Source organism: Canis lupus, chromosome 36 (genome assembly GCF_003254725.2).
Source record: "Canis lupus dingo isolate Sandy chromosome 36, ASM325472v2, whole genome shotgun sequence".
Taxonomy (NCBI): Eukaryota; Metazoa; Chordata; class Mammalia; order Carnivora; family Canidae; genus Canis; species Canis lupus.
This window is the reverse complement of record NC_064278.1, coordinates 13,238,219-13,265,039: the sequence shown is the minus strand read 5'-3', so window position 1 is coordinate 13,265,039 and position 26,821 is coordinate 13,238,219. Positions and strand designations below refer to the sequence as shown.

Sequence of the window (26,821 nt, the reverse complement as noted above, 5' to 3'; positions counted from 1 at the left end):
CTCACATTTTAAAGTAGGCTACACAAGGCATAGATTTCTAGGGGACTGAAGCAACAGATTGCCAGCTAAGACTCAGATTGATATAAGGGCTTCCATGATTTAATGTTCATTTCAAGACAAAAAAACAAAACAAAGCAAAAATCTCCAAAAACCCTACAAAATTTGTACGTATATAAGACTTTGACCTTCTTCAAAATTTCAGCTATGCTTTGCTCTTACTGAAATTACTGTTGCATCCTGTTGTTGCTTGTGATCACACTGACCAACAAAACTGTGCTTTTGTCATCCGGCCAGTTTTTTGAAGGTCACTTTCCCCAAGTGGAAAAAGCACTAAACAAACCGTGGGGAGAGTCAGCTCTGACCTCTGCCACCAACTTGTTTTCTTTTTTCTTTCTTTTTTTTTTTTTAAAGATTTATTTATTTATTTATTCAGAGAGAGCGAAAGAGAGGCGGAGACACAGGCAGAGAGAGAAGCAGGCCGTACGCAGGGAGCCCGACGTGGGACTCGATCCGGGGTCTCCAGGATCACACCCCGGGCTGCAGGCTGCGCTAAGCCGCTGCGCCACCGGGGCTGCCCACCAACTTGTTTTCTACCTTTGGTCAAGTCACTGTTTAGAAAGAGACTTGGATGGGGAAATCTCTAAGATCCCTTTAGAGGGTCCTCAAATTCTGTGGCTGTACTGAGTATACACTAATTTTTGTTTTTAATTGGAATTTACAGTATGGGCTGCCTCATGTTGCCAGGCTTTTGTGGCCCAGCTATGGGCGCATGAGATTGTGTGGAGCAAAGTTGCTGTCATCCTTTCAATTTCTAATACTGCTGTTGCTCGCACTTTCATTATCTCTCTGGGTTCACATTTTGGCAGTGTTTGGACATCCGGTATCCTAATAATCCTTTAATTCTGTGTGTGTGTATGTGTGTGTGTGTGCATTATGTACAGGTCAGTGCCCTGCATCATTTCACAAACTGTGCCATGTGTTAACTGGAAGCTATTGTTCTTGTGAGAAACAATGGCCACTGGAGTCCTTATCTTGTGAGAGTTTATGTCATAGAAGTCACAGTTATCAACTATTTGCTGCTTGTTGGAACATCTGCCTCCCCTGCTGAAACGGTATCACCTCCCGCTTCCTACTTGCTGCTGTGTCCCTGCCCCCTTGCCTCAACTCCCACAGTAAGGTAGGATTTCTACTCACGAGTCAGATGTGGTGGCGTGGAGCAGTTTGGACAACTGGCCCCAGACTCTGCTTCTTTGTACAGTAGAGGCTGTTAGATTCTGTGGTCATGTGGATGGAGTTTCCTTCAGGTCTGGCTGAAGGAGGACTCAAGTGGTCATGATTTCTGAAGCAAAGTGATAATTACAGTACTAGCTTCTCTGAGAATGAAGGGAGGAAAAGAAATACTAGGTGAAATCACTGGTGCTAAATAATTGGTGCTTTACATAAGATTTATTTACTGTTGAAATGAGTACTGTAATACTCCTCAACGGCAATTTGGTTCTAGATCTAATACACATTTAGCAATTTATTTGGTAAATATTTAATGAGTCTCTACAGTGTGCTTAGGCCCAGAAGGAGGGTGAGTTTTGGGTATGTGTATCAGAGGACAAAGCAGTATGCTTGCTAAAAATTCATCTTAACAGCAATTAGATTAGAAAACCCTAGGATGGATGTTTTTCTTGGCATTTGGTGGTTATTAATCTAATTCTTTTTCTAGGCATTTTTAAAGTTTCCATGTATGTGTTGGAGTTTGGCCTTTAACTATATCCTAATCTCTCTAGGTATGATTTGGTGGTTAATTTTCTAGGAGCCAAGGGATGTTACTGGTCTGTTCTGTGTTCCTGACCATTCCTACCTAGATACTTTGATAATTTCTGAGATTTGTTAATCCCACATGTTTTAATCCCGCAGTGGAGTAAATGACTATAATAGGCCTAACACTCTTTGGGAGACATTTATAGTTTCAGAGCAGAACTTGCTAACCACATAATTATTAAACCTACTAGATGCTCGACACTGAGCTAGGCAATGGGAAAAACAGATGATTCCTGGTTTCGGGGGGGTCTGGGGACTGGCAAGTGAGTTTCTTCATTTTTATATTGAGTTGGTGAGCTTTTTGAGTTAGGGATATCTTTTTGCCCCTTTTCCCTCTATTTATCCAGAAATAGCTCAACAGATTCTCTAACGTGCATTCCGTGGAGGGAGTTCTTGCTTCTCAATGGGAATTTCAGGCTTGCTAAGTGGGTCTGACCCACTGTCATGCAGGGTAGTATATTCTATGTGAAGATGGCCTTGAGGTCTCTTGAAAGAGCTTAGTTCTCTGGTTTGTGGCCAACCACAAAGGTTAGGGATGCTGCTCAAGGGCCCACTTGCCTTAAAATTCCATTTCACGAGTGAATAATTAACCTCTCTTTTGAAGTTGTCTTTCAGTCTCTATCACCAGGTGTCAGTGATTTCCATAAAGGTGACATAGTCATCCTTCCTTTTATCCTAAAACCCACTTTTTCCAGCCTTCAGGAGACTCTTATTAAATTTTTTACCCAGAGACTGATGGACATTTTGGCTCATCACCATACTTGACTTTACGATTTTTAAACTTTAACCATCTCCTTTTCAGTGTTCTTTCTCTAGACTCGAGTTCTCACATTTTGGTCTTTGGTTCCTAGTCACAGAGAACTCTGTAGCATTTTCTTGCTCCTTCACAAACGTTTGTGCCATCAAAACTTACAGTTTAATTTTTAGGGGCAGGAGTATTGTGTATAGGAGAAACCATGGCCCTGGGGCCAGGCAAAGAGCTTGTTTCTTCAAGGAGAAAAAAATGAAAGGAAAAAAAAAGTCTAGTGAAGGGTCACCTGGGTAGCTCAGTGGTTAAGCGTCTGCCTTTGGCTTAGGTCATGATCCTGGGGTCCTGGGATTGAGTCCCGCATCAGGCTCCTAACAGGGAGCCTCCTTCTCCCTCTGCCTGTGTCTCTGCCTCTCTCTGTTGTCTCTCATGAATAAATAAATAAAATCTTTAAAAAAAAAAAGATCTAGTGAAGGGATTCCATTATGAAATAATATGTACTGATCATTATAATGTTTTATCATACAGTGAGTGACAAATGTGAGCAGAATCCTTTCAAAGAACAATGGCTACACATGGTTGCTGAAACTTGTGTGGAGGAGAAGTGGCTTCCTGGTCAGAGGGTCTGTGTTCCTCGCCTGGATCGCAGACTTGAGAGGAATCGCTTTCACCTCTGGCCCTCAGTCTCCTCATTTATTCAGTAAGGAATTCTGTTAGATGACAAAACATATTTTCATCACCAAAGTGATGGTTCTGCGTATTGAAAAATTAATCCTTTTAATGAAATTCCTTTTGATAATCACTTGAACAGAAACACTGAACACTAGCAAATTATGCCCTATAACTCAGGATAGAATCAAGTCACTCCAATATTATAGGATAGCAAAAACGATCCACTGTAAAGGCATAGATTTGGGTACACAGTGTGCCATCTGCCTCTCATGTACATAATGAGTTTCTGTCTTTGGCTGGAAAGAAATCTGGCATCTGCCATTCTCTTCCTATATCATCTCGATAAGGATATTTTGCTGTGTTTCACTGATGGTATTCATAGATAAATCAAGAGCTTACTTCCCTCAGAACAAAGCCACTGCCCTCATTTTGCTTTTTGCTAGAATGTTATTTTATTCTTTCTTCTCTTGATCTGCTGTTCCCTCTCTAGTCATCTCTCCCTTTCTTCCTACTCTCCTTCTTTGTGTTTAAAGGAATGAATGAGCTATGATTTGTAGGTTATTCTGGATACTTACTTTGCCTAATGGTCATTTAAGAGAATAGTTTAATTATCCCCTAAGAGTTTAGTTATCCGACCTAGGCTTCTCCTATACTTTTAAGATTAAATTATATGGGACCTTTGAATAGTTCTTCTAACTTGATGAGTTCACCTTTTAATTGAGGCTTAACAAATTAAAAAACAAATAAAAAAAAACAGTTTTGTAATTATGTCAATACTTTTGTAAGCCTTGTTTGTTATAGAAAAAAAATTACACCGGTTTGAGGACGTCGACTTAAAGAGCTGGAAGTTATACTATATGTTGGCAAATCAAACTCCAATAAAAAAAATATACAAAAAAATAAATAAATGAAGAGCTGGAAGCTATAATGTGTGTTCTCTTTATTATATAAACAAAAATGTTTTTCCATGCTTTTTGAACGAAAGAATTTTCTAATTAGTGAATTAATTATTCATATCCCAGCTCATTCCTCATCATATGTGGTAACAAATTGCATTTGGCTGTTTCTTGTAGAATCTTTTCTACCAAGCGTATAGCATTAAAATACAAGCCAGCTTCACTGAATGTACCATTTTGAGCATTTCAGGTCTCAAACATTGAATTTTGTACTGCTATTTGTCCCTTGCTTATTTTTTGTAAACATTTTCATACAATTTGGTGTTTGTGTTTACTAAAATATAGTCCAAATGAAGGCAGGATTAAGAATGGGAAATTTTTGGACATTTTGAAGATAAACATTTTTAAGAAATTAGAGAATATATTACATGTGCAAAACTATTTTTACAGCTCTGAAGTTACATTAGCTGGGAATACATATGATTTGGTTGCAGAAAACATTTTTCATTTTGGAACATCAAATTTAAAAGTCATAGTTGATTCGGATAATAAATATACTAATTGAATTTACTTTTAGGTGTTTTTCTACATTTGTTAGGAATGGCTTGCTAAAATATTTAACGTTTTAATGTTTAAAAACATTAATGTTTTTCATGTTTAAAAAATGAGATCATTTTTTTGCCCATAGAGTAAGCAGAAATGAATATTTCAAGGACACATGTTTCTGGATTTACATGTGCTCAGTCACAAAGAGACCCAGCACACTACTGATTTTCAGAGGAGGAGAAAGTGGGGAAAACATGCCTAGATTGGATACGACTTTAGTTATACGTCGTTTATTTTCTATACCTCACTTTTGCCGTCCTCGTAGACTTCTGGAAAATGTTGTTGGCTTGGGTTGAGACAGATGATTTTGTTCTCTCCTCTGTTATCTTTATTTTGGTTTGGTTATTTCCACAATTAATTAGCTGCCGTGGAAACAGAAGGACTGTGGGATACTCAGGGAGAAGGTTGGCGAGTGTTGGGCAGGGCTCTGGCTGCTTCTGCAGGAGGGCTGTTTCCTGGCACAGCCCCAGGCTGCAGACTGTAGTCCTCCCCACACTGCCACCCCCTCCAACCCGGGTGTGGGCCAGGGGGCACCACAGAAAAGACACATTTGACCTCATATTCTCATCATTTGGTGACGAAGCCAAATAGAGCAGCTGTGCTAAAAGTTGGCCTGGAGGTTTCCAGCAACGTCAGTTGGCTGACAAGAAAAAGTCTTCCTGTTTCTGTTTTTAATGAAATCTTCAACTTTACTTTTTCCAGGACTTCCAATCGTAGTCAATTAAATGACCATGCAGCAGTTATTGATAGCTGAATCTGATTCAGATCCCATGAGGGCCAACTTAAGAGCTTCCAGAACCCATAGGGCATCCTTATTACTGTTTGCTGAAGAACTCCTCAGCCAACTCTGGAAGAAATTGGCTTCCCCCCATTGGGTTTTCCGATAGTATTTCAACACCACATTTTTATTCTTTGAGTTCTTTCCCCCTCCTTGTTTCTTTTGAAGAAAAATACTGTACCAGTGGCTTCTTATGTTTTTGAGCAAAATTCTTCCTTTTCTTTTTTTTTTTTGGACAGTTTTTGCAGAGTGTCCAACTTTGTGACATCATCACCCAAGCTGTAGGCCCTGGGATGTACATCCTATGCTGTCAGCAAGCAGACATTTACCCATTGTGATTGCCCTGCTGATTTCGAGAGATTTTCCTGCCCTCCATCGCCCATGACAGTCTACCTCTCTAGTTTTAAATACGTCTCTACAAACGCTGATTAAGGCTAGCACAGAATTCATGCTCCCCTCGTCCTCTATTTTTTTTAAACAATATTTCCCCATCTTCAAAATACCTAAACTTTTCCCATTTCTGATCTTGCCTTCAGTGGACGGTACTTGCATAAACACAGATACCAAGTCATATGGAGGTAACTACAAGACTAAATGGCAAGGAGCATTGCTTGATCCGCTTGGAAAGGGTGCAAGTCAAAATATTTGACTTACTCTTTCTTGAGGCGGTTTCTCCCTGTTGATGTTCTTACTCCAAAAGAGGCAAGAGTTTTTGCCGCACAGGTGATATATAATTTTTTTATGGTTAGAAATACCTCCTACTGACATTTTCGTGATTGAAAATGGCAATCCAAAAAATACATTGCTCTTATAAGAGCTTTGTCGATCTTTTCCTCCCATTTTGTGGCGGACATTTGAGATCACTGTGAGGTTTATGGGTTTTGTCTTTAATTCTGCTACTTACAATATTGGGGTATTTATGAACAGGGGTTAGGTTACCCTTCATTATGATGCTGATGGTAGGGAATTGCAAGCTGGAGAACCACTTTCTGAAAAGTCGTTTAAGGAATCATTTGGAGAAGGATTCTCATCATCATTTAAAGAATTCTTTAAAAGCTTGCAGGATGTTACATACATTTTAGAGAGGTGTCTGGTTATCTCTTGCATTTAGAAATGTATGTTTCATTTGATAGTATTTATAAATCACACATGGTTTTTCCTTTTAAGATTAAGTTGCAGTGTGGAAATGTGCCTGGAAGGTAGATGTTTCAGCGTTTCATTGAAGGAATGATGCATTTCAGTGCTTAGCTCGAAAGCAGTGGTTCTCAACTTTGGCTGAACATTAGAATCACCTGGGAGCTTTTGAAAAATTTTATTCCCAGCTTATTATCCTGAACCAATTTACATCAGCATCTCTGGGGCTAGGATCCGGGCCCTGGTATTTATTTTTTTAAAGCTCCCCAGGTGATTTCAATGTGCAACCAAGGTTGAAAACCACTGCTTGAGAATAAAGTTAGAAATGACATCTTCTCAGATTTAACTGCACATACTGGAGGTTGAGAGATTTGATTGCTAACTAAGGCTGAGTAGGATATTTTGCCACCAATATCAGATAAAGAAGAATCTATTTAGGATTTACATAAGCTGCGAAAATATGCTAATTTGGTTAAGTATAGTTTAATATTGCGAATTCAGAATCCATTTAAACTCTTCCCTTTCCCTAATGAAATTTCTTTCCTTTCAGTGCTTTGTGAATTTCCTGGTTTTAGGGACAAAAGAAACAAAGCTTTAACTTTTCCTAATTCTTAGAACTTCAAACTGTTTTCTATGCTTGGTGTTTTATTTTATTTTATTTTTAAAAGATGATATTTTTCAAGTAATCTCTATACCCAGTGTGGGGCTTGAACTTATAACCCTGAGATCAAGAATAGCACACTCTACCAACCCATCCAGGTAGGCACCACTGTGTTTTGAACCCCTTACATCATAAATATATGCTTAGACTCTTTTTTTAAAAGATATTATTTATTTATTTGTGAGAGACACAGAAAGAGGCAGAGACATAGGCAGAGGGACAAGCAGGCTCCCTGTAGGGAGCCCGATGTGGGACTGGATCCCAGGACCCTGGGATCATGCCCTGAGCCGAAGGCAGATGCTCAACCACTGAGCCACCCAGGCACCCCTGTGCTTAGACTCCTTATCCTAAAAGGGTTTGAGGCAGTGTACCATCATACATGAAATAAGACCGGGCGGTATAAATTAAACACAGGGTGAAATACAGAGGAAAACCCCAGGTGGAGGCAATGTAGAGTCAGAAATAAAGCTACGAATTCATGGCCCAGTGACCTGTACACACGTTATGGACACTCCTAGAGCCAGCAGGACACACGGGCGTGTTATGTGATGTTTCTGCAGGAAGAGGTGGGCACTGCTGCCCGCATCTCTCTCTGCGCCTTCAAGGCTCAGTCAGTAACTTAGGACACTCAAGAGAAGTGATCAGCGTCACCCGAAAAGAGGGCACTGAGACATTTAGACTGGCTTTTAGCATTTGTGTTAAGTGCTGGCATCCTGCAAGGGATTTTCTAGCTCTCATTTCGCTTATTTCACAAAAATCCTATGTAGAGGGCATTAATAATCTCCTTTTACAAAAGGAGGCTGAAGTTCAAGGTCACAGGATAACCTGCCCAAGTAATCGAGCTGGGCCTTGGCTCAGCCAAGCTTCCAAGGCAGCTGTGTCTTAGAGAGGAGCCCTTCCTAAGTGGCTTCTGCCACTCCTGTTAATCACAGTTCTTGTTTGTACTCTACCATTTATAGGAGAAACTTTCTTTTTTTGGTGGTGGTGGCTGGGGGAACAAAGGCCATATAGAAGTATTAGGATATCCACATACATATTTTAAACACATTCCCCCCCCCCTTTTTTTTTTCCAGTTTTTGGTTTTTTGGTAGCTTTTTTCCTCCCAAGCGATCATATTTCCAGGACATTCTGTGGTAGGATACTTTTTTGTGTGTGTGTTCCCCACCAAACCTGGAATATCCCACCCTAGAGGCCTATGTCATGCCCCAGGAGTGCAAACGTGGCGGCGCTGGCACAGCCGCAGCGCCTGGGTGTCCCTCTGGGTCTGTCTTCCGCCCACTTCGTGCCCGCAGAGGGATGCTGCTGTGGCTGTCACTTCAGTGCCAGCAGATGGGAAGGCCTTTCTCTTGCTATCCCATTTTAGGCCGGTTTTCCCACTCCTGTGAAATTTCATTCGTGATGTGTTTCAGAAGAAGCTGCACGAAGCAGATCCAGCTCTTCGATCCACAGGGAAGGGTAAATCCTGTGTCGTAGCTTGGTTTGGCACCTGATGACAATGTCTGGCTAGGCTTCCAAGGGAGCCACTGTGTTCTGTTCCTTGACTGTAATTTCAGCAGATGTGTTGCCTGGACTTCAGAGTTCTCTTAAGTCCTTCCGACTTTGACCTCCTGTTTTTTTCTCCCTTTGACTTTTTTACCCCTTCCCATAGTTGTGAAATTCAAACCACTTTAATAGTAATCTCCCTTTTTTTCTGTCTTTGCTTCCTTACCCTTTTCTTTGGTCACACGCAGCCAGCGGTGCCTCTGGGCTTGCTCCCCGCCTCGGGCTGTGACCCTGTCACCCTCACTTTCGCACGCCCTCCAGCCACAGCCATGTGCCTGGCTGCCTTCTACCACTTTGCCACTCGGAGTCTGGTGTTTGGGACCTAAAGGGTCAGCATCATTTGGAAGCCTGCTAGAAATGCGGAATCTCAGGCCCCACCCCAGACTGACTGGGTCAGAATCTGCATTTTCACACAGTCCCTAGGTGATCTGTGCACACATTCACGTTTGAGAAGCATTGCTCCAAATCACACATCTAGGGATTGTGACCTAGTTAGGGGAGTATTAGAGCCCATTCATCCTGTAGGGAGAATTGGAGAAATATATATATGTGTGTGTATATATATATATATGTATATATATATATATATAATCATACTCATTCATCTTTGGGCAATATTTTTGTCACTTTTAGAGATAAGAAGAAATGAATATGTTTGGGAATAAATGGCTCTGCCTCTCTTGTTGAGTGAAGTTAAGTTAAGGCATTGGGAAAAGCTTGGATAATTTAGCTGATAGGCTGTTACCAAGGAAGGATTCAAATAGCAGCTATCTTCATTGTTTGGAAAAGAAATGGAGAGCGTAGTTCTGTGGAAAGAACATTTGATTCAAGAAATATTTGTATTTTCGGGCACCTGGGTGGCTCAGTGGTTGAGCGTGATCCTGGGGTTCCAGGATCAAGTCCCACATCGGGTTCCCCCCAGGGAGCCTGCTTCTCCCTCTGCCTGTGTGTCTCTCTCTGTGTCTCTCATGAATAAATAAATAAACTCTTTGTTTTTTAAAAAATAAATATTTATATTTTCAAAATATAAGATATGAAAAATAATATATAATCATCTTAATCAGTTCAGGCTGCTGTTAGAAAATTCCACAGATTTGGTAGCTTATATACAACAGAAATTTATTCCTCAGAGTTCTGGAGGCTGGAAGCCCAAGATCAGGGTGCTGGCAGGGTGGGGTCGAGTGAGGGCCTTCATCCAGGTCACAGACTTCTCATGGCTTTTTCATGTGGCAGAAAGAGGGGGTACTCCTTGGGGTCTCTGTTGTAAAGCACAAATCTCCATCAGGGCTCCATCCTCAAGACTCAGTCACCCCCAGGAGCCCCATCTCCTAATACTGCCAGTTTATGAACCTTGCAGGGGGCACAAATATTCAGACTGTAGTAGAAATAGAAGTTACATAGATATAAGTGTGGAGCCCAGGAGCCTGAGATCTTGACCCGAGCCCGAGGTAGGTGATTAACCAACTGAGCCACCCAGGCACCCCTGTGTCCTCCCTCTTTTTTTCTTTTAAATCCTCAGGACCTTTACATGTCCAGTTGGTACCTCTTAGACCCCAAATTTCAAAGTATTAGGATTTGATAAGTTCTACCCACAGGTTATTTAAACGAGTTTCTCCCTAAGTTAATTAAAAGTTTCCTCTCTCTCCCTCCCTCTCTCCGTCTCCTGTTCCCCTCTTTCCTTCTCTCTGGTTCTCCCTCCACCACACCGACACACCCATGCATGCACACAACAGCCCCCTCTGCCCCCTCTTCCAGTATGGTTTGCTCACTGCAATGTTGGAGAACCTGATACTCTGGGTAGGAAGTGATACTGGCCATCTAAAGGGAAAGCAAGAGAAAACGTGTTTTTCCAGACTCTGGCCCAATTTTGCTTCAGTGCAGAAGAATTTCCTTTCATATGGGCATTGCTTATTTATTGATCATTTTCAGTAGTGGTATTAAAGTTTGGAGTTAGGGCAGCCTGGGTGGCTCAGTGGTTTAGTGCCCGCTTTCAGCCCAGGGCCTGATCCTGGAGACCCAGGATCGAGTCCCACGTCGGGGCTCCTTGCATGGAGCCTGCTTCTCTCTCTGCCTGTGCCTCTGCTTCTCTCTCTCTGTCCCTCATGAGTAAATAAGTAAAATCTTAAAAAAAAAAAAAAAAAGTTTGGAGTTAGAAAGCTAGACAAGCATGCATTTGCATTCAATATAAAATGGTGAGAATGTAGGGCACCCATACTTTCCAAACAACATTATTCTCATTCATTTCTATGAGCAGTGGGGGCATCTCTTTAGAGGGGACCCTGCCTAATACTGCAGGCCTCCAAAGTGGGCCATCCCTCCCCACAATGAGCAGACACGAGTGACTTGAGATAGGACTGGTCCGGGCAGTGTTCCATTTCTCCTTCAGAGGCATCTTGTGGTATCAAAACCTAACACCAGAAACAGATGGAAACTAGACCTCAGGTTTCGGATCTTGTTTAAAGGACAGGAGTAGCCGAATTGAAAAGTGTCAGATTTAGAAAACCTGTAATTAGCTAAATGGATGAAGGGAGTGCTGAAGGGAAGGTGTTGCTGTATAATGAAGATGGAAAAATTCATGATTTTCTTCTATACTTATCTTTGGTCAAAAGCACTTGTGACACACATACAAACCTTAATATATATGTTTCTATATGTCATGGTATTTTGGCCAAGTTATCCGATATACAGGGTCTTGGCAATTTGAGGATCAAGCAGTACTGGATGTGCAAAGATTGCTGCTCAAATTGGAATATTCTGGCCAGGAAATTAGAAGCTAATTCAAAGTTAACTAGATGCTCATTATTATTGAAAATATTTATAAGATGCATAAATTATACTTTTCTTTCATCATAAATACATAATAGCATAAATGAGGTTTCTTTGATGACTTACGCTATTTTTTGTGGCTTTTGGACAGCACCTTGAAAGCGGTTTATACTGGTTTGGTGCCTTTGACTGAGGGTTAGCATTTGACTGAAGCTTTAGGGGAGTCATCTGGCAATCACTTAAAACGGCACGTCAAAACCGAGGGGAACTTGAGTATTGGAAGAAAATGTGGTTTATTGAAGTAGCCTATTTGTTTGATTTCAGAACTTTATTGTTTTATGTCTCTGTATGAAAGCTTATTTCTCTTCAGTAGTAGTTTCCTATACGGTGACACACAAAGCATTATTTAACTACATTGCTAATATGGGTTCAACAATGACTTTATCTACCGCGGGACTTCTCAGAGCCTTTAACAGTACTAATAATTCCCTGTGACCCTTTTATTTGTTTATTTATTAAAGATTTTATTTATTTCTTTGAGAGGGAGAGAGCACAAGCTGGGGGAGCAGCAGAGGGAGAGGGAGAAGCAGACTCCTCACTGAGCAGGGAGCTGGATGTGGGACTTGATCCCAGGACCCTGGGATCATGACTTGAGCTGAACACGGACGCTTAACTGACTGAGCCACCCAGGCATCCCCTGTGACCCTTTTAGAGTGAGGTGTAGGACATGATGTTTATCACTAGCCTCCCTCCCTCCCTTTTCTTTTCTTTCTTTTTTTTTTTTTTTCCCCTTGATGGACTGTCTGCCCTGAAATACTTTGGGAAATTATGCTCTAGCATTTTCATATGTATTTGCTCATTACAACATCACAGCAGTCCTGAGAGACCGAAACTGTTTTGCATGAGGGAGGAGCTAAGGCCCACGGAGTGGAGGCTGCCTGTGGGACCCCGTCCTCTGAGGACACAGGCGGTCTTCCCTCTCCCCGGGGAGGCTGCAGAACAGGGGCTGAGCTGGGTAATAGGCCTGCCCCAAGTTGCTCTGTCCTGTGCCTGGTCCCCAGGGCTCTGTGGTCTCCTGAAGAGGCCTTTCTCAGTTCTAGCACGTTGAGGATAAGGGTGAAGTAGTTGCCTGGACCTTCGTTGGGCTAATGGTTTAGGCAGCCCCCCGCAGGCATGCTTCCAAGTAGCAGAGGTGCCCGGGTACTCAATTGTGGCTCCTTGTGCTTTGTTCCCTGATTTTTACCCCATGGTACTATGTTGTTTTTGTTGTTGTTGTTTTTTTTTATAGAAAGAAATTCAAGCCATGAGTCAGTGCAGCCATCCCAATGTAGTGACCTATTACACCTCTTTTGTGGTAAAAGATGAACTTTGGCTGGTCATGAAATTACTAAGTGGAGGTAAGTAGGTTCTGTTGTTTGCCGTTGCTGTTGTTTTTGTCCTTTTGTGCGAGCCAGCATATTCAGTAAGACTTTACATTTGGCCGCCTCACTTTTGTATTTATAAGTTTTGCTTGTTTATTATTTACATAGAGAATAAAGCCCAGATTACATTGCCTAGAATATCTGTGCCCACTGATGGCCTGGCCTGCCTGGTGGGGGGAGGCTCCCTAAGTACCTGTGCGCTCCTCGGTCTTCCACACCTCACCTGGCCTGCTCCTCGGCCCTCCCTGTCTGTCCTTCCTTCTCCATGTGCTGCCATCCGGAACAGGTCACATCCACCCTGCAGCCACCCCTACTCTCGTTGAAAAAGTTAACCAGTCCTTCCTCTTTAAAACTCTTTGTTTTTAATATTGTTCAGGTCCTTACCACATTGCAATATAATGAATTCTTTCAGCGCCGGTCCGGGTTCTGTGATGATGGAAATATTCTAGAGCTGTGCTCTCCAGTTTCTAATAGGTACACGTGGCCCTTGAGTACTTGACATGTGGCTGGTGTCACTGAGGAACTGAATTTCTATTCAATATTTATTAGCTTATATTTAAATAACCGCAGAGGGCTAGTAGCTACCGGGTCGGACAGCGCAGGGTTAGATGAGATTGCGGGCTTGCGGAGGAGAGCACGGCCTGATGTCCTCCTCACTTACTGAACCTGGCACCCAGTGGGTGCTCAGTAAATATTATTTCAATTAAAACGGAGAAAAGCTTTCTGTATGCTAAAATATTTACTTGCAGTGTTGATCAGGAGTAGCACTATTTTCTTTCTATATTTGCATTTGAAAAGACAGCAGAACTTTCCCTCTGGCCTCGGATCACTGAAGCTAGGAAAGCCATTGAGGATTTAATTTAGGAGGCTTTTCAACTGCCCATAGTTTTTTTCTTTTAATCTTTTAACATCACTATTTGATAGAGAATGGTAATAATAACCATTAGCTTTACTGGACACTTACTCTGGCTAGAGTAACGACTAGGTCATTGACGGACCTTGTTTCATCAGGACGGTGTCTTTGAATGGCAGGTGTCACTGTCCCTGCTTTTCCTTTTTTTTTTTTTTTTAATAATAAATTTATTTTTTATTTGTGTTCTATTTGCCAACATACAGAATAACACCCAGTGCTCATCCCATCAAGTGCCCCCCTCAGCGCCCGTCACCCATTCACCCCCACCCCCCCGCCCTCCTCCCCTTCCACCACCCCTAGTTCGTTTCCCAGAGTTAGGAGTCTCTATGTTCTGTCTCCCTTTCTGATATTTCCTACCCATTTCTTCTCCCTTCCCTTCCCTTCCCTTCCCTTCTATTCCCTTTCACTATTATTTATATTCCCCAAATGAATGAGAACATATAATGTTTGTCCCTGCTTTTCTGAAAGTTCACCAAAGCTCAGGAGCATGAGGCGGCTTCCCCAAGGTCACCTACACAGCTGCTGTTAGCGCTGGAATTCGTGGCACTGGCACCTGTTGACTTGAAAGCTATGCTATGCCACAAGAATTACCACCTTCGTTTTACAGACACGAAAATCGAAGTTTAGAAAGCCCAAGTGTTTTCCTTTGTAACACCCAGCATACCCCCATCTCTCACTCCTGTTTCTTTCCCAGACATGAAGTATGGTTTAGGAGCAGAGGAGAACATTCTGCAGGGCCTGGACGAAGCCAAAACGGGCACAGCAGAATTTATATCGTAGAGCCCATTTTCATTTGCAGACCTAGTTCCAGTGAAGGCTGAACCAGGGAGGCATCTTAATTTTTTTTTCTTTTTTTCAAGAAACTCTTGGATCTAGCAGAGGCCCAGGACTGAGAGGACAAATAAGCTGTAATTGCCTTGGGTCAGCTTGTACAGGTCTCAGTGGGGAGCCTGGGAGAGCTGGGTCCCCTTCTGTTCCCAGTCTTGTCAATCCTATTAGTCATTGTTTCCTTGAGTGCCTACTTGGGTTTTAATTAAATACGAAAAGAAAGAAATGAGGGGAACAAAGAAAAAAAGGCAGCCTGCTGGAGCCAGACCGCAGTGTTTGAGTGTTGGGACTGCTCCTTGGCTCTGAGGAGGAGGCCCGTGCTTTGTCACCAAAGGGACTCTTTTCTCCGGGTTCCACTGGCTCTGCCGAGACTGAGAAATTCTGGTGACCTGGGACCCTGGGCAGCCCCAAATACTCGGCTCCAGCGGAGGACTTTATTTCCTCTCTTGATTCTGATCCCAATTAACCTTTTATAAGCTGGAAAATATCCCCTATCCTCTTGCTTGAGGACTTGAAAGAAAATGTCATTGTCTTATTTTTAAAAGAATCCAATTTAGTCGCTCTCCCTAGGCTTTAGGTAAGAACAGGTTTTAAACAGGTTTCCACAGGTCCGGGAGACCTGGGCAGATGTGGACTCTTGCTCATTTTTCTTTCAGCAGGCCAGAAATGCATACATGCCTGGTATGGTTTGTTCGTACAGGATAAAAAAATGAAACATTTGTGCAAGTACCGTTTTTTAGGTTATTAACAAATTTAAGAGTCTACGAATAAATAGATGTTTTGTTTCCTTGAGGAGGAAATATGCATTTGTTTTCTTTTATGATATTTTATCACATTACATCTCTTAATGAGGGGCAAGCAGCTAGTCTGGTGTAGTAATAACCTGATGGGGAAACTCAATTCTCCTAGTTAATCATACAGAGCCTAGAGCCAAATTCAGGTCCTGAGGTAAGCCATTTGTTAACTCTTCAGAAATGTTGAACCCCCGGGTAATTATAGCTTTTAAAATGACCAGGAGGTTTGGAATATTAATTAATATGTGTTGAAACATGAACTCACAGTGAAGAGGATAGTAACCTGTTTATGGTAACAAAGTACTGTGTATATATTTCATTATGAAAGTCAGCACATTATATGTCAAGTAAAGGAAAAATAAAGATTGCCTAGAGTCACAGAAAGGAATCTTCTGGTTATAGGCCGGGGTCTGGTGGTGACATACTTTTTCTTTTTTTTCCCTCCCACCTGTGTTCTAGATGTTCAGGAAGATCTGTGCTTCTGTCTCTCTTCACTGCTGTCCATTCCCCTGGCCTCTGCCTCCTTTGTTTTTCAGTTCAGACACCTTGAACCCCCTTTTGAGACTGAAACCAGATCTCAATGTGTGGGAGAAAGGCACTAACCCCCAAGTGACCCTGGACAATCCCACGGTTCCCGACCCAGGATTCTTCACACGCCAGAAGTGCTCTTGCAGGCTTGGATCTAGAGTTTCTGGTTGTGGGCTGCGGCCATGCACATGTATGCGTTGCTTTAAATAAACACGCGTCTTGTGACATTTCCACTTAATTTTCTCAACAGTGGAGCCCGATCTAGAAAGGTAATGGAAATGCTTACACAAAGTTCTCACTTCTCCTGTCTGTCCACTCAGGTTCCATGTTGGATATCATAAAATACATTGTCAACCGAGGGGAACACAAGAATGGAGTTCTGGAGGAGGCAATAATAGCAACAATTCTTAAAGAGGTTTTGGAAGGCTTAGACTATCTACACAGAAACGGTCAGATTCACAGGTAGGATTTCCCCAAAGATGTTTAAACTCAGCTGTTTGTATCTTCTGTTTGTATCTAGTTTGTAAAGAATATTAAAGAAACACGTAAACACGTATTGCAAATAGGCATCACCATTATTTCCCAGCTAGGCCGAATAGATGTGAAAAAAGTGCTTAAGAAAGAGGCAAGAGAATAAATTTTGATGAAATATATTCATATCCTCTGGATTGGTTTATCTGCTTTCACTGAAATAGAAGCAGAACATAAAAAGTACCGAGTGAACTCATTAAAAAAAAAATCAGTTAACATGCTCCTCTTGAAATGGGCTCAGTTGAACAGGATAACATCTCTGCCTTTCTCATGTAGGCAGAACTGTTCCGGACATTGTAATATGTTCATTACTTTTGGCATAGTGGAATGAAGAAGGGAGGGGAAGCTAATTTCATCTTCTTTTGTGACCTGAATTGCTAATTCCTTCACTAGCCAAATAGCCTAGAATATGAGTATATGTTTCAAAAGGGTTGGCGTTACTTGAACCTTTAGGAATAGCTGTAAGTAAATAACCATTTATTAGTAATACTGATATTGTAATTCCCCTGCCTTGAGCTACCCATATGGCCTGTATATTTAAGGATATCTGTCACGATAGGATGGTGAGTTAACGGACAGTCTCTAACTCTGTAACACAAAGAATATACTCACTAGTGATTTAATTGAATCTGGATATGATTCCATATGAAATATTTGTTACTAAAATCCTAACCATCCCCCAGGAGCAAACTATACAATCACAATTTATCCCTGTAACTTTTAGAATGTGTGATATAATTTTAATATTTATAAAATGATAATTATGTTAAACGGCTACATTATGTGATATATTTTTAAATATTTGAGTGAATTAATGTAATATAATGTCTCTCTTCCATAATTCATTCTCTCTTTTTTTTTTTTTCTAATAGGGACTTGAAAGCTGGTAATATTCTTCTGGGTGAGGATGGTTCGGTACAAATAGCAGGTAAAGCGGATAAAAATAATTCTTTTGAAAGAAGCGTTACAGTTTCGAGGAATATCATTATTAACATTTCAAGGAATATCACTCATTATCATTCCAAATAAATAATGAATGAATGAATGAATGAATGAATGAGTGCATGTAATCTGTTTTAAGACTATATCTGGGTATCCTGTTCTAGAACATTTGGGTCTGAGATTATTTTTCCTAGTATTGTTTTTTTTTAAGATTGATTGATTGATTCATTCATTCATTTATTTGGGAGAGAGAGCACGCACTCAAGCAGCGGGAAGGGCAGAGGGAGATGGAGACAGAAACTCAAGCAGACTCCCTGCTGAGTACGGAGCCCAGTGTGGGGCTCAGTCTCACAGCCCTGAGATCATGACCTGAGCTGAAACCAAGAGTCAGATGCGTTACCCACTGAGCCACGCAGGCACCCCCCTCGTTTTTTACCCTACTGTTTTGATGAATTTTTGTTAGATCATCATATAAACAATGCTACTTGAGAACATAGTCTTTTGGTAAAGACAATTTTACTTTCAAATTTACTTTTTCTACCTTTCAGGTTGAATAAAGGTGATGTTTATATGACTGTAAGAAAAGCACTTTTGAGAGGTTTTTTTTTGATGAGTTTGAAAGTTTAAAACACTGTACCTTTTTATTAATTTAAGCCCTTCTGTTTCTGAAGAAGTGGCTGAAAGCACTGTGAACTCTTAAAGTCTAGGGGTTGTTTTGGTCTTAAATCTGACCCTGTATGGTTAATCTTGGCAGTAGATATGCAGGTACAGTGCATGTCTCATTTTGACTTCTTGCAGAACTACTCATTTTCTTATCTCACCTAGAGTAACTGGAAAGGTCTGGGATAAAATGTAGCCATATCTGTATTGACTCTTGTCTGTCCCCCCCCTTTACCTCCGCCACAAAGGCCTTTCTCTGCAATCCCCTTAGCCATCTCTGCTTTTTGCATTTTTGACTAGACAGTCTTTCCTTGTACTGCACTGTCCCTGTCATCGCAGGGTGTTCAGCCCTCTGGCTTCCGGGCACTGAACATGTGCCAGCAGCGCGTCCATCCTAGCAGCATCCTTGGCTAGAATCACTGATGTGGATTCTAACTCTGTAACACAAAGAATATATGTGGATTTTGTTGTCGAAGGGTGCTCAAGTTCACCTCAAATGTTTAATCGGCTTGGGCTGCTGTTGAAGTGGAAGAGGCCTCTCTTCCCCTATTTAGGGTTTAGGGCCTTGGCATATCCAGTTATTAGAGCAGAGTTGATCACAGTCCTTGGTTCTAGTCTCGTTTCTCGACAAATGCGAGGATCTGGGGTATTATTAGAAATGTGAGAGCTCAGCAGAAAACAAACACACCCCCAACACAAAGGATAAGCCTTGAGTCATCTCTTTGATTCATTGTTTGTCCCTCTCTAGGTGCCAGAGAACCTGTCAGGTGATGCCTGGCCTGTAGGACAAGCACAGTGCTGACCTTGGGCTCTGCATTTAGTTGGGTGCATTCAAGGGGACTTTCATTTATTTCCTTTTAGAGGAGAGAAAAGATATTTTGAAAATACAAAGGGGAAACTGAGAATTTGTTTCACATTTAGTGTTTCTTCCCTGGAGAACTAATAGTGAAAGCATTATCTTTTATTAGTCCTCTCTTTGAAAAGATAGATGTAGTCAAATACAGTCATTGGCTTGAGACCGCTGTGGAGACCTCTGTGTATTAGTTGTGAAACACAAGGCCTTGGGATCCAGTAGGCCTGCTTTCAGACCCACTGAGCAGTGCAGGGCAGGTTGGTGCATCACCAAGTCTTAGCTTCCCCATCTGGGACCTGGTGATGATAATGCCTATCATTTGAGAGGACACAGATATCCCGTGCACCTGTTGAAACTTAAGATTCAGGGACGTGTAAGTGCTGTGCGTTTCTGGCTGTTGCAGAGTGTTCTGGGTGGAGAGGAGATGCCAGGTGTGTTTCTATGTAGGCATTTTTGTTAAGTTGTCTAAAATTATTTCAGAAGAAAGGAACTTAATCTTTAGGACTCTAGCGAATTGGCATGACTTTTTAATTTTAAAGAAGTAGATATATTTATACTTTGTATTTTTAATTTTGTGCTATTTTCTTTTTTTCTCTTTTAAGATTTTATTTACTTATTCATGAGACACACAGAGAGAGGCAGAGACATAGGCAGAGGGAGAAGCAGGATCCCTGCAGGGAGCCCGATACAAGACTCGATCCAGGACCTGGGGATCACGACCTGAGCCAGAGGCAGACACTCAACCACTGAGCTACCCAGGCGTCCCTTGTACAATCTGTTTTAAATAGGATTTTCCAAATTGTTTAAGCTTCATGTTCCATGAAACAACTGCTCATGCAGTTGTTAGAATAAGTAAATAAATGTAAGAAATGCTTAGTACACCCAAAAAAAAATGTGCAGTAGGCAGGGAAATGTATTATAAGCTTATCACTTTGTGACTGCGATAGTTTGGGAACAACTTAGGTATCCCAGTTAAATATGGTATTTGGTCTATCTGTGTTAGGAGAGACCCACCAGCTGTAATGGGGAATGAAAAGCTTTCACTGACATGAAGGAAAAAATCTCCAGGCTACATGGTTAAATGAATACAACAAGCTGAGATAGAGTGCATTTATGTCACCTTTTGTGAAAGAAATGGGAGAAATTAAGAATATCTCTATATATTTATACAAAGAAACAGAAGGACAATGGGGAGGGGGACTGTCTAGTGCATACCTTTTATAACATTTTGAATTTTGAACTGTGTGAAAGTATGGCCTGGTAAATGACAGGAAATGACTTAATAAACCGTCAATAAGTCAAAGTCCTTTTTGAACCTTTTATTGTAAAAATTTTCATACATATCCTGAAGTAGGAAAGGGTAGGAAGGACCTGATGTACCCATCACCTGGCATCAGTGATGATCATTGATTCATGTATTTTTCTCCTCTCTATGCTGGTGGCTCTTACTACTAACACTGAATTTTGTTCTTGGGGCATCTAAGTTAGTGCCTTATGTATACATACCTTGTTCTGCCTCTATAGAGAGTGGCCCTTTCGCCACAGGCTAGGGACATGGAGGGAAAAAAAAAAATACTTCAGTGAAACAAGTGACAACTGAAAATATTTGTAGACAGAAGCTTCAAACTGTCTCACCTCAGGTTAAGGGTACGAGGTCTCGGAGGAACTGGCATGGTTGAAATTCCCAGGTCACCCTTCAAGCGCTGTGACAGTGGTCAGGCTACTCAACTTCTTTAAGTCTATTTCCTTAAAGAGGGATACAGATAGAACAAATAGAACCTTCATCTGTTTTTGTGGAATCAAATGAGGCTCTTCACATCCAGCAATCTTTTCATTTTTTTTTTTTAAGGTTTTATTTGTTTGAGAGAGATAAGGGGAGAAAGAGAGTATGAGCAGAGGAAGAAGCAGGCTCTCTGCTGAGCAAGGGAGCCCGAGGTGGGGCTCCATCCCAGGACCCCGGGATCATGACCCGAGCAGGAGGCAGCCGCTTAACCAACTGAGCCGTCCAGGTGCCTGACACATCCGGCGATCTTAACAGTGGCTGGCACACAACAGCTGCTGTTGAACTTCTGCTGCTCTTCTTACTCTCTGTGCCATTGCTGCTTCTCCCGCGACCAGCAGGCTCATGCTGACCCTCCCTTGCACTGCCTGGAGAGCACATGTACCTCAAATTAGTCTTACAAGGGGTTCAGCTCTTGTGAGTTATAAAAAGCTAATGCTTATTAATTATGGAACTTGGAAGTTAACTGGTCATTAATCTTGCTCTAAGCTGATAAGGAAGTACAACTAATTTTCTCTCTTTGGTGATGAAATGATCATTTCTCACTAAGACGGTCAAAATAGCAGTGAACTGCCTTTGAAATGCGAAGGCAGGTCAACCCTTGCCTTATCCTGCCACTTGGTACTTTGCCAGTCACTTCATCTATTATTCTTGTCAGGTTAATGACCTGACCTCTTTCTCTGGGCCTTCTGTAGCCCATCGGCCATTTCCTTTTCTCAGTTGGGATCCCCTGGATTAGTAAGAGTTCCTGACTTTTTCTCTCCCCCTGGGCCTTGGGTATTTTCCCTTCACTGTGGGTGGTGGTGTTGAGTGTCACCCTGTATGGACTTGTACTGGGGGAGCTGCTGGGTTCAGAAGGGCACATGCCGAAAGTCACCCCCTGGCTTGTTGTGAGGATTAGATGGGTCAGGGTGTAAGGTGCTAAGAACAGTGCCTGGCACACAGTGGAAGATTTTATGTACAGCCATTCTGGGCTCTCGTTGGTATCCTTTTCGTGTGTGTAACTTTGTGCTTGTGCCATACTGCGAGCTGGAATTGCCATTTCCTGGAAGTATAATGGTGGGTTAACAGGCTTTTATTTATCTGTTTATTTTTTGAGAGAGAGAGAGTGTGAGCATGAGTCAGAGGAGGGGAAGGGGCAAAGAGAGAGAGGGAGAGAGAAAATCTTAAGCAGGCTCCACGCCCAGCACAGAACCTAACGTGGGGCTCGATCTCACAGTCCTGAGGTCATGACCTGAGCCGAAATCAAGAGTGGGTCACTTAACCAGCTGAGCCACCCAGGTGCCCTGGGCTAACAGGCATTTAAGTTGTACAGTTTCTATGTCTCTGGGGCTGTGGCTTTCTAGAATTCATATTTAATTTTTTCCATATTCTCCCACCTTGAGCACAACATTGAATTCCTATGGTACTGAAAATTATTATTGTTTTGTTTTTAACTATAAAAGATTATCGCTTTAAGAAAACATTTGTAATGCTCCCTTGGAACACACAGATGCTGCTGTTGTCCCCGTTTCCTAGGACTTTGGCTCTCTTGGCCAGGCAGTTGGTTACTGCCTGAACAAAACCTGGGACCAGGAGTCTTTGGGTCTTGTGCTACCATCTTTGTCCAGTGGGTGAAGTAGAGAAGGTGGGTGGGGGGTAGAAAGCTACCTATTATATTTAGATTGATAATACATTGTTTTTGTTCAGGCTATCTGTGCCCTTTGTCCTTACATCTTTGTGTTTGTTAAGGCCAATTTTTTTTGAAGTAAAATATAAGCAGGGGAGAAGTTTGCACTTATTTCCTTGACTGTAAGAGAGTGTTATTCTGAGCATTGTTTTTAAAAAGAGCGTTTGTGCTTTTCTGATAGAACACATAACAATTTTGATTTAAATCACTCTACTATTTATATATTTCCTTTCTCAGAACTTTTTATTAGAAAAGGGGAAATTAAGGTTCTGTGTTCAGACCACGAGAAACTCTTCTCAAGGAGCCGACAAGTGTGGTGAATAAGGCAAATATGCTTCGTTCTGTCTCTAAAAATGCAAATTCTATGGGAATTCTGTACGTTTTTTTTGGCTGTGGTTATAAAATCAGTAACTAATGTGTACTGAGGCTGGGTTCCGTGCGCTGAGCCTGTTGTGACTCGTTAACCGCGGCCCTGGAAATGTGCCCATTTTACAGATGAGAAACTAAGGTACAGAGAGGGGAAGCGAGTTGCCCGGGTCACAAGTAGGTTTCAGATTTGGGGAGTCTGGCTCCAGAGCCTGTGACCCCATGTCTGTGGGATTTCTGGAAGACAGCCCTAAATTTGTGTATAAATGATCTCAGTTTTGTATGGAAGGCCGATAGCAATCAGCAGTTCTTCTACACATCTGCGTGACGGTGGCATTGTGAAGCCAGGGACCATTTTCTGCACCTTTTCGCTCTTGCTCCTTCAATTTGAGACACAAGTCTTGGTAAGGTTTCAGGGCATAGAAAAAGCAATAATCTCGGGTGTCATTTGGTGTCGAATTAAGCATAGTAGTGACACCATGCTCTTTTTAGACCGGAAAATGCCAGGTCTGATGTAATCAATTAAAACTTGAGGGCTGACTACTCATGGTTTAAAAGAAAACGCTTTGCTTCTTATTATATATTCTGTGCTCAGAGAACCTCAACGTGTGACTTCCTGATAATGAATCTGGATAGGATGTGAAGGTTCTGGCCACCCTATGTGTTAGCAGGAGTGGCTATTTGAAAGGCATACTCCTCCCACAGCCTAGCATTTTATTTTCCAGTCTGCTGTTCTCTCTTATTGTCAGGAAGAGCTCAGAGCTTGGACTGGCAAGTGACTAAGCCTGTTTGTCTGGAATTATGCTTACTATTCTAAGCAGAAATTCATATGAAATTCATATAATACAGGTCATCTGGGTGGTCACTGCAAATATACTTATCCTAGGATTCTTTTAAATAGTGACCACTCTTTTTTTTTTAAAGATTTTATTTATTTATTCTGAGAGACACACACAGAGAGAGGCAGAGATACAGGCAGAGGGAGAAACAGGCTCCACGCAGGGAGCCCGATGTGGGACTCGATCCCGGGTCTCCAGGATCACGCCCTGGGCTGAAGGCAGGTGCTCAACCCCTGAGCCACATGGGCGTCCCCAATGGTGACCGCTCTTAATGCACTATTAAAATACTGATGTCAGAACATTTGCTTTCTGAAGAATTTTCTAGAAGCTTACTACTGGATTATATTAGGTACATCTTATTCTCATTCTCTTACTTTTGCCTTTTAACTGTGAGTGAGTGTGTGTGTGAATGTGAATTTCCCATCCCCGGTTTTTCATAATGAATCTGGTACTGAGCTAAGTCAGCCTGATACTCTAGAAGTCTAGAAAGTTATCATTACATCTCTCTCAATGTATCTGAGACCATCCAGATCAAGCTTATTTATGTAAGCCTTAGTTTTTGTTTTTGTTTTTACCATGCAAGGCACATTGGTATGACTTTGGGTAGTGTCTCTGTTTTCTGGGAGGGAAATTATATCCTTAGTCAGCCTTCAAATACATCTTGAACTTCAGCCTGCGTCTTGAACAATTATGACTCAAACTTTTGCCAGGAAAACGTGCAACTAGATTTAACTTGCTTCCAGTACTTTGGTATTATTCTCAAGGAGCCAGAGGAAGATGTATATGGTGGTGGAGTTGTGCTTTTTGTTTTTGTTTTTTGTTTTTGGTGGTGGAGTTTTTATTCCCATAGCCCCTAGGTTCTTTTGTTTTTCCTTCTGTGTTCTAGCTCTGGTGAAATGGATTTTGATGGGGGAAGGGGGGTAGGGTGGAGGGAGTATTTCTTTTGCTAGGAGGGGCTACTGCTTCATGCAAGGCAATGCGGGCTCCCTGTGCACAAGAGAGGCAGCAGCTTCTGATTCATATCAGAAAGGTGTGAAGGCCCCTGAGGCATCTGAACCAGGAAATGACGATGTCATTGTATTTGTGGGTGCCTTGGTCTGCAGCAGGGCTCTGACATCAGACTGCTGTGGTTTCACTCCTTTTAGCCCTGTCACCAAGTTATTGAAGTACTCTGTGCCTCAATTTCCACATCTGAACAACGGAAAAATACTAGAGGATTAAAGGAATTAACACACATTCCATTTTAGAATTAGCTCCCAGGGCTTTTGTATTGAAATGGGGGTGGGTCCCTTTAATTTATTTAGGACTTTGTAAGATCACAAGGAAGACGCTAGGGAGGCGAGGCTGTAGGCCCTCTGTCTGGCCTGCCTTCTCATTTTGCTGTCCCTTTTTCTTTACCCCATCAATCTTCCACATATCACCAGAGTGAAAAATCTGCAATGTAGATCTGACCGAATGATTCCTTTGCATGAAGTTTAAAACTGTTGCTGGTGGGATAAAGCCCTAGCTCCCTAATATGGCATACGAAGGCCCTGCCTGTTTTTCTTTTCTTTTCTTTTCTTTTCTTTTCTTTTCTTTTCTTTTCTTTTCTTTTCTTTTCTTTTCTTTTCTTTTCTTTTCTTTCTTTTCTTTCTTTTCTTTTCTTTTCTTTCTTTTCTTCTTTCTTTCTCTTTCTTTCTTTCTTTCTTTCTTTCTTTCTTTCTTTCTTTCTTTCTTTCTTTCTTCTTTTAAAAAGATTTTACTTATTTATTCATGAGAGACACAGAGAGAGAAAGAGGCAGAGACACAGGCAGAGGGAGAAGCAGGCTCCATGCAGGGAGCCCGATGTGGGACTCAATCCTGGGACTCCAGGATCACACCCTGGGCTGAAGGTGGCATTAAACCACTGGGCCACCGGGGCTGCCCCCTGCCTGTTTTTCTAGTCTTCTCCTCCGGTGCTTTTCTGCGTCCTGCTGTAAGGCAAGCTCTGCGTTAGCCAGCTACAAATGAAATGATTAATACCGTCAAGGAAGTGTGAAGCACAGCACACGCATTAAGAACAGTGGCGTACTCAGAATATAGAGCACAAGTGCAAATTAAGATCTTTGGAGGGTATAAAGTGCTTTTAGAGTGAACCAAAATGTATGTTTTGGCCTTCAGGAACTTTATAATTGTGTGAATTATGCTTAAATGAATTATGCCAAAACAGTCATACATCCATTTTTTGTTTCAAGAACTAGGGACAGCCACATTGTTGTAGCTCCCTGGATTTGGGGATCTTGACAAATCAAATGGTATCATTTGGTGCGACCCCTAGCTTGAAGCAAGAACGCATTCAATTCTGGAAACCTCATTCTCCATTCCCTATGTACGTCATCAGCAAGAAATGCTTGGGGGGATTTTAGGCAGCTTCCATCCTTTAACAGCTGCTAGCAGTTGTTTGAGCAACAACTTAAGGACGTCTTACTGGGTGAACGCGATGGGGGGAGTCCTTCGCTTTGCACGTCTGCTGGAATATTTCCCCAGCTGTGCACATTTAGCGCAATGGGGCACAGGCTGAGTCTCAAGGAGGAGCGTCTAGGAGCACAGGGGGCAGATGGAACTCGGGCTTCCTTCTTCCCCTTCATTCCTTCCTTCTCTTCCTTTCTCCCTTCCTGCCTCTGAGGGCCTGTACTGTCCTTATTAAATTACATTTTATATATTACCACAAACCGAGGTCTGGGAAAAACAAGAGTTGTTAGACTAAGAGCAAAGCAGCCCACCGCAGTTCTTGGTATGATCATTTCTTTATCTATTTATCTGCTTCCCAGAACCTGCATTTGCTATAACCAAAAACAGCCCTTCCCTGGTGAAAACGTGAACGTCCGTTGTTTGGGTCTAATTGCACCTGAAGTGGCTGGTTGACAGATCCTGGCGGAGTGTTTGCTGTGCTGCAGGCCCAGCCCTCCGGGCGGATAGGGTACTCAGCAATAGAGACACCGCGTCTACTGTCCGAGGTTTACCGTTCAGGTGAAACCTGTTCAACAGTCAACTATCGAATTTAGTTTTAAAAGTTTGTAAGAGGAGGGAAATGCATATCCCTGGGGAATCTAGGAGATTGTAA

General features: G+C 42.0%; 1 protein-coding gene across 10 annotated transcripts in view; it reads left to right on the top strand.

The window, feature by feature from the left end:
* STK39 (serine/threonine kinase 39) overlaps nucleotides 1-26,821 on the top strand; it is a 323,493-nt gene that overhangs the window by 86,164 nt on the left and 210,508 nt on the right. For all 10 annotated transcript variants that reach the window (XM_049106329.1, XM_049106336.1, XM_049106335.1 and 7 more), the window contains exons 3-5: nucleotides 12,904-13,012; nucleotides 16,420-16,561; nucleotides 17,503-17,558. In XM_049106329.1, coding sequence (XP_048962286.1) covers nucleotides 12,904-13,012; nucleotides 16,420-16,561; nucleotides 17,503-17,558 — 307 coding nt within the window. The remainder of the gene's footprint in view (nucleotides 1-12,903; nucleotides 13,013-16,419; nucleotides 16,562-17,502; nucleotides 17,559-26,821) is intronic.